At 36.0% G+C, this 8,729-nt stretch overlaps 1 protein-coding gene across 2 annotated transcripts in view; it reads left to right on the top strand.

The window, feature by feature from the left end:
- The first annotated feature begins 3,706 nt into the window (after nt 1-3,706).
- LOC107602718 (C-factor-like) overlaps nt 3,707-8,729 on the top strand; it is an 18,726-nt gene continuing 13,703 nt past the window's right edge. For both annotated transcript variants that reach the window (XM_016295288.1, XM_016295289.1), the window contains exons 1-5: nt 3,707-4,135; nt 4,221-4,275; nt 4,425-4,612; nt 7,504-7,665; nt 7,753-7,863. In XM_016295288.1, coding sequence (XP_016150774.1) covers nt 3,992-4,135; nt 4,221-4,275; nt 4,425-4,612; nt 7,504-7,665; nt 7,753-7,863 — 660 coding nt within the window. In that variant the 5' untranslated portion in view covers nt 3,707-3,991. The remainder of the gene's footprint in view (nt 4,136-4,220; nt 4,276-4,424; nt 4,613-7,503; nt 7,666-7,752; nt 7,864-8,729) is intronic.

Here is an 8,729-nt window from a genome sequence, read left to right as displayed (position 1 = left end):
AATATTAGCAGCAGTCTGCGTAGCAACGAATTATTATTGCTAATATAGCAGGGGCAGCAGAAAGTACTTTAGTTGCATGAAATATCAGTGATAATGCATGGATGGGCTACAGCAATTCTAGTATACTTTCATGGAGTGTAGCAGCAGTATCCATAGAACTTCATATTGCATTATTAGCGAAGTATTAATAGCAGTATGCATAGCTATTCAGATCGCAATATTTAGCTAATTTAATAGCAGCAGAATGGCATAGCAAATTCAGATGCAATGTTAGAAATAATATTAGCAGCAGTCTGCGTAGCAACGAATTATTATTGCTAATATAGCAGGGGCAGCAGAAAGTACTTTAGTTGCATGAAATATCAGTGATAATGCATGGATGGGCTACAGCAATTCTAGTATACTTTCATGGAGTGTAGCAGCAGTATCCATAGAACTTCATATTGCATTATTAGCGAAGACAACACTGTGAATATCATTAACAGCAACAGCATGTACTTCAACTCAGTATTGATGCTATTGATATCAATAGCAGCTGTAGCAGAAGTTTTGTTGCCTTGGCCTTATCGCACTGCATACATTGCAGACAGCTTTACCTATCGTAACGGGACTATTGACTTTGTCATGTGCTGCTTGTGTCTGGCATAGACACCGCATTAGATTAAAATAGGCATTCTCCTAGCTACTTATATGCTTAATTAATGGAGCTCTCAGCAGTTCAGTCTCTTGTGCAGTAGCAGCAGCTTGCATAGGCATTAATTCATCGAGATTTTTCTCAGCAGAAGCATGCACAGCATTTCTATGTTGCAAATTTTAATTTGGACACAATTAATATAAAAGCAGACAACTGCATTTAAATAAAGTCACTGTAGTATCTTGCTCAAGGCCATCTTGGAACGAGCCATGCATTTAGCAATGATGTGTTCATACAATACGAACATTATTGTTCTTAATATGCAATATACATATTTTAAGTTTTATGAGCAGCTGCTTAACCGATTAGGTAAACACAGTAATAGTTCACTAGCATTAAGCCATTCGGCAAAGCCGGCCCAGGCTCACATAGATAGCAAACACACGGTCTCATGGCTCTCTGGAGCAGGAGCAGTACATATATCTTGGCAATAGATCTGCTTGTTCTGGGGGTTTTTATCTTTTATATTCCTTCTGCATCACAGGGATGATTCTAAGCATATTATTGTATAGCAGCAGCATACATATTTAATTGTTTTGTTTCTTCTTCCAGCTTTGTTGGGGGGTTATTTTATATGCTATTTGTGCAGCAGCAGTATGTCTTAAATACTAACGGCACCGTATTGCCATATGCATTGGCAGTAGCAAGTTCCTGTATTTGCTTGCAGCAGCAGCAATAATCTACAACTACAGCAATAACCAACAGCAGCAGCAATTCAGCAGCAGCGTAGCAGATCTGTTCCGCCAAGACCACATTGTCATATCCATCACCATGCTAAAATCTTCCGAGAGTTGTCATTATTGAACTATATATAAGTGGTCAGGAAAGTCAGTCAATGTCTTTTGAACATCATAAAATATAGAAAATCAAATAGCTTTTAAAATAACTTTTTGTGTAATCATGATAGATGTAAACATGTGAAAAAATTATTTTGGCCAAGCTCAGGCAAATAAAATTAAGCATTTATGAGACAAAATTATTATTAACAGAATACCAAAATTATTCAACCTGTTATGTAAAATTGAAGAACAGTTTAAAAGACTTGTGAATGTATGGGAAAAGTGTACATTATCTTAGAATCCCTTTGTCCATTTAAAAACTTCTTTGGTAATAAATATGTGTGCACTATTTGGATAAAAGTATTGGGAAACACTTCTTAATTTTTGAATTCAGGTGTTTCAATCAGACCCATTGCTATAAAGTAAAGTGGTGTATGGGTTGGTTTAAGTGTTGGGTAAGTGGTCAGCAGTGTACAGGGGTCAATTTGATTACTATAAGTGAAGACGATTCAATCTGTTTATATTGCATTGTTTTGATAAATGATATTAAATTAAGTATTTATAAACATTTACAAATGATGAATAGTCTCAACTTTAGATTGGGTACTGCAAAAACATGAACAAATGATTAATACATGCTTTGTAAAGATGTGAAAATTCCGGACATCTGGGACACTTTTTGGCATCAAAATGACTGCTCATGAAAGTACTAATGATTAGTAAATGTTTATAAACATTTACAATTGATGAATAGTTTCCACTTTAGATTGGGTACTGCAAAAACATTTAAAAATTATTAATACATAATTTAAGATGCGCAAATAGTAGAAGTCTTCACAACAAACAAAGACCAAATGTATGACCTTTACAGACTGTGATTATGAGTTAATGAATATATTAACATGCATAGTTTGTGAAGTGCTGAAAATGACTAATTAAGCTATATTTTCACAACATTTGTAAATGTAAAAAATAGCATTAGTTAATATGTGAACTGAAGTTTAATGACATTTGTAAGAATTCAAAAGTACATTAGCAAATAAACTGTAATCATTGTATAATTTCTGTTAAAACCATTTGTAGATTTTTAAAACGCATTGAAAGTTTAATGACGTTTGTAAACATTAATTAATTATCCGTTAAGCATTATATAATGTTTGTTAATGATTTATTAATGAAGCTTTTAATCATTGTAAGCCATCTGTCAAAATCATTTGAAGATTTTTAAAAAAAATGCATGATGAATTGAAAGATTGGTGAGAATGGTGACATTTGTAAGCATTTCAATTTACATTAAATAATGACCTGTTAATCATTTTGTAATGTTTAATAAGTTTATTAGCTAACATTAACAAGCACATTATCTCATATTTCTAGATATGTGAATATATATTAATGATTAGTTAAACATTATATAATGTTTGTTAATGATTTATAACTGAAAATTATTATAAAATGTTACCAATAATCATTTGAATTAGACTTTTTTCTAAACTTTTGTTCAATTAAATTTTGCCCCCATCAACCACTGTCACTTATTCAAACACAGCAGTCAGAATAAACCCCAAGAAAAATATATTTTGCTTTTGAAGTGTACTTCATAGTTTACCCGGTTACACTGACATTATAAAATTATTGTTAAAATGCTTAACAAGGTGGACTAAATTATAACAGGTTTGTAATACACAACTTAAATTATTTCTTCTTCTTCTACTACTACTACTACTATGTATAATCTCACTGTCCACTCTAAGTCTTCTGATTATCACCAAAGTCAGTCATTGCACCATGTTTGAACATTGACTATTGTAAGGAAAAACGATAAATGTGTCTTGTTTGAAGTAAAATATTATTATATAGAGCATATTATCTTTCTGTAAAGCATCCAAGTAGTTACATACATGTCACTGTGATTGAGTGATTGTTCCCTGGAAAGAAAAAAACACATACTGGACAACATGCATATTGTAAAATAAAAATCAAGAGCTTGTGGAAAATTCATTTCAGCTACTATGCAGGAGTATGCAAATGTATTTTTAAGTACACCAGGCAAAAAGATTTGAAAATATTTTACTCATTTAGTTTTCTGTACAGTCTTTCAGAGACTGCACCTTTATTTAAAAGAGCTGCAACTGTTTATTACACTTGCAAATCATTAACAAGCAGAGAAGAGCAGTCCCTGTTAATAGTTGAGCTAACAGCAGAGATCAAGCTGTTTTCTAGATGACTCTGTATTCTGCTGCATCATACTGTTTATGTTATTGAGGTTAAAAGGAAAAGAGAAATGACATGAATAGTCAGAGAGGGAGAGAATTACTCTCGCTCTCTCTCTCTCTTTCTCTCTCTGACTAGTCATGTCATTTATCTTTTCCTTTTAACCTCAATAACATAAACAGTATGATGCAGCACAATATGCACAGCACAAACCAGTGCAAAATAGGTGTGGTGTTCACTTGGGTTCTCATAAAAAGCACTTCAAAAGAGCAGGTTGGATGACCCAGACTGATTAACTTAGAACATGGCAGCAGTGAAAGCATGCAATATCTTGATCACCGGAGCCAACCGGGGCTTGGGCTTAGAAACTGTTAAGCAACTCTTGGAGAACTCCTGTCAAAAACATATTTTTGCTACCTGTCGTGACCCAGATGGACCAAAGTCTGAGGTGAGTTGTAAATAATGAAACAAATAGAAACAACAGGAGAAATCCTAATGTGCCTTGTTTAATTATGCATTTTATCTTTCTTAAGGCATTGAGAGAACTGGCGAGAAAGCATCCAAGTGTGATCACTATCATATGCCTTGGTAAATGTGCATGTGTCCTCTTTTGTGTATTTAAGACTTTAACTAGAATGTTTTTTGGGGAATTTCAAAGAGATTTTTAGTGTGTTTTTTATATCATTCCATTTCACTGCTAAACACTTTAGGACTAATATTTCTTCTGCTACTATTAGATGTTGATGATCCGTGCAGTATCAAAGAGTCTGCCAAAAAAGTGGGATCTCTTCTGGGAAACAATGGTTTGAACCTGCTTGTGAATAATGCTGCAATCGTGGCAAGAGGCACAATTCATACCAGTCGTGTTGAAGACATGAAAAACACCTTTAACACCAATGTTATAGGACCCTTATTAATCATTAGGGTAATGTAGTATTCATTGCTAAGAGCTCTAAAACAAAAAAAAATCCTTTGTAAGTCATTAAAGGGATACTCCACCCCAAAATGAAAATTGTGTCATTAATCACTTACCCCCATGTTGTTCCAAACCCGTAAAAGCTTTGTTTTTCTTCTGAACACAATTTAAGATATTTTGGATGAAAACCGGGAGGCTTGTGTCTGTCCCATTGACTGCCAAGTAAATTACACTGTCAAGGTCCAGAAAAGTATGAAAGACATCGTCAGAATAGTCCATCTGCCATCAGTGGTTCAACCGTAACGTTATGAAGCGACGAGAATACTTTTTGTACGCGAAGAAAACAAAAATAATGACTTTATTCAACCTTTCGTCTCCTCTGTGTCTCTCCGCGTCACCGTAGCGCCATTTTGGAGAACATCCACTGAACGCAAACTGTGTACGCTATTCTGTGTCAGCCGCGACACAAGGATACGTTTTCTACATGTATTTACGCTTTGATTTGAACAAAAACAGCGCATCTGTGTAGCGTGGCTGACACAGAATAGTGTACGCAGTTTGCGTTCAGCGGATGTTCTCCAAAATGGCGCTACGGTGACGCGGAGAGACACAGAGGAGACGAATTGTTGAATAAAGCCAACCACTGATGGCAGATGGACTATTCTGACGATGTCTTTCATACTTTTCTGAACCTTGACAGTGTAATTTACTTGGCAGTCAATGGGACAGTCACAAGCCTCCCGGTTTTCATCAAAAATATCTTAAATTGTGTTCCGAAGACGAACAAAGCTTTTACGGGTTTGGAACGACATGGGGGTAAGTGATTAATGACAAAATTTTCATTTTGGGGTGGAGTATCCCTTTAAATAATGAAGAAAAATTGTTGAAGCTAAACGTCTAGGCTGGGGCTTTTGCTATTGTGCCACTGACAAAAGTTTGTGAACAGACTATTAAAATGAGTACTTTAGGGGAAGAACTGCTTTTTTTATCAGTAGTAGTAGTAGTAGTATGAAGTAATGGAGTTGGATCTGTTTTCTAGATGACTACTCAACTAGTCTCCCTCTGTGTTGCTACCTGTTGTGGTAGGGTTGCTTGTTTGTCTCAGTGACTCTCTGGAGCTGTGCTGGTGGGGCCAAGCCCCAGGTTAGGGTGGCCATATGTGCCATTTATACGGGACACGTCCTGGCCAGGATTTTTATATTGCCTAAAACATCCAAAGTAGTTTGACCAATAACATGCAGGCATTGTTAATTGATAAAATGAAGCAGCTGAGTGTAAACCCATGTATTATTAAGTGGTACTATTCTTTTTGTAATAGATAGAACTCAATGTGTAAAGGTAAATAATCTTTTTTCATATCAAAAGAGTAGTAGTACAGGTGTTCCACAAGGCTGCGTCAGTTCACCTATTCTTTTTACACTTTTTACAAATGAATGCTTAAGTAGGCATTCACAAAATTTTATTTTTAAATATTCAGATGACACAGCCATACTAAGTCTACTCCATGTGCATGACAATATTAGCACTATTTACCAGTCAGAGATAAGTCAGTTTGTTGACTGGTGTGATAAAAATGAGCTAATAATAAATACAAAGAAAACGAAAGAGATTGTATTTGATCCAAAATATATAGGTGACCATCGCCAAGTGGTTATACATGATCATAATATTATTCAGTCACAGACCTATAAGTACTTGGGTGTTTATATAGATAGTTCACTTATATGGAAAACACACATTGAATGGGTTTGCACTCGACTACAACAGAGATTGTATTTCTTACGTAGGTTACGTCTCTATGGAGTAAACAAGAATCTTATGCTGCTGTTTTATAAAGCTGTTTTAGAAAGTATTGTTAGGTATGGTATCACAGTGTGGTTTGGTAACCTATCAGTACAGTTTAAATCTAAGTTGATGCACTTGTTATTGACAGCATGGAGAATTGTTGGGCATGATGAACATTTTAACCTTCAAGTTTTATATGAGGAATGTGTTCTTAATCGGGTAGAGAGGATTCTTGGTGATCAAACTCATTTCTTGTATTTACAATATGAACTACTTCCCTCTGGTAGAAGATATATAATCCCAATGTGTAAGTTAAATCGATATAAGAATTCCTTTGTACCTGTATCGGTGCGGTTGTACAACAAGAGTTCATCTTGATTTTATTTTCATGATTTTATTTAATTTTGTTTTTTATATGTTTATTGTATGTCTGCAGCAACATGTAGTCCATAACAATTTTCCTCTTGAGGACAATAAAGTATACTACTACTACTATTGTGCATAATCGACCAATTATGGTGTGTGAGAAGGTGGGATCTACAGAGAAAATCAAAGCGATGCAAATACGCGCACGTGTAAGGTGTGTTTGTTTGTTCGTTCGACTTGAAGCGTCGCTGCGCAGACCAGTCATTGAATGACATCAAAGTACCGCAAGAGGGATTCAAAAGCATAAGGAGCCGTCTGCTCTGCTCTCGTGAATGTCATACAGCGATTGATCTGCAAACAGCCCAAAACTGGATATTTTAGGCAATATAGAGAAATCCTGGCAAGAACGTGTCCCGTAAAAACAATGGCCCACATGGTCATCCTACACTGGTAGGTTCAACCAAGCCAGCCAGGTCCCAGGGTAGAGGCCAGACCAAAGGTAGAACCTGGTCCTCCAGGCTGGGGGTTGGGTGTAGGACTAAAAATTCCATCCTATAAAATCTATATTGTTATGGAAACATCATAATTCCTTATGTGCCACTAGGGATAAAGAGGGGTAATTAAGTAAGCCAAGCAGTACAATTGAGTTGCCAGAATAAGCTACAATATGCAGTAGACTTGATGCCAATAGTCAAAAATAATTTTAATGCTACCTTCATGATGTAATTCTTTCTCTTTCTTTTATGCAGGAGTACCAACCATATCTACAAACAGCAGCCAAAGCCAGCAGGACACCAGGCATGTCCTGTAATAAAGCAGCTGTCATCAATATCTCCTCTGTTGCGGGATCCATGACCAGAAAGCCTTCCAACCACATCCAGTCCCCAGTGTTGCCATATTCCATGAGCAAGGTACACCAGAGTCCTACTTTTTGCACTGGATTCAATACATTGCCCTTTATGTATGTCCATGTATAACATTGATGCTATGTATGTCAGGCAGGTTTTAACATGCTGACTGTGTTAGCTGCTGAAGAGTTAAAGGCGGATGAGATCCTCTGCATGGCCCTTCACCCAGGATGGGTGAAAACTGAACTGGGTGGAGAAAAAGTAAGTGTAGATCCATTGAATCCATGTTAAGTGTAATGCAGCAAGTGCTTTTGATTTTTGAATAGTTTCTGTCAAACATATTTTTTCACTATTTCTTTATCAAGTTTTGTTCATGTCATATTGTGTCTATTCCAGTTATTAACATTTTGTTACACCAGATTTGCATGAAATCAGAAAATGAGTGTGTGACAGCACTACCTACTGGCCAAAGTGTAGTGCAGCAGTGTAGCACAGCATTTCATTAGCATGCTAACTTGTCATTTGTGATTTACCCTCTCTTTTCTCTCTCTTGCTCCAACTTTTATGAGTCCATCAGACAACTCTAGTACGTTAGCATCAACAGTCACAGTGAATCATGGCTGCTTCTATGTTGCTGTCACTTGCACTGCTTGCCACATGTTTAATGTAGTCTTCTATGTCAGTGATGAGGAATTTACATGTGATTAATGCAGGGAAATAGTCATGCGGCCAGAGAAGAATGAGCTTTATTGCCAGGTATGTTTACACATACGGGGAATTTGTTTTCGTGACAGAAGCTTCCACAGTGTAACAGAATGACAGAGACAGAACAAAAAACACAGAAAATAAAATATAAATAAAATAGAACAAGTAAATAAGGAATAAAAATATATAAATCGACAATTGTATGTGCAGGTATATTACAATAGACAGTTTTTGTATGTACAGGTACTGTATATTATGTGCAAATTTGAGGTGTAGACTGAATGTGAGTGTTAGATAAATAAGTGTATGAGTGAATAAATAGTGTGTGTTCCACAGTTATTGTCAAGTGTTCATGAGATGGATTGCCTGAGGGAAGAAACTGTTCCTGTGTCTGGCCGTTCTGGTGCTCAGTGCTCTGTAGC

This window comes from Sinocyclocheilus grahami, unplaced genomic scaffold (assembly GCF_001515645.1).
Source record: "Sinocyclocheilus grahami isolate Dianchi unplaced genomic scaffold, SAMN03320097.WGS_v1.1 scaffold333.1, whole genome shotgun sequence".
Taxonomy (NCBI): Eukaryota; Metazoa; Chordata; class Actinopteri; order Cypriniformes; family Cyprinidae; genus Sinocyclocheilus; species Sinocyclocheilus grahami.
Note: the sequence above shows the minus strand (reverse complement) of the source record. Positions and strands in the feature narration are given on the sequence as shown.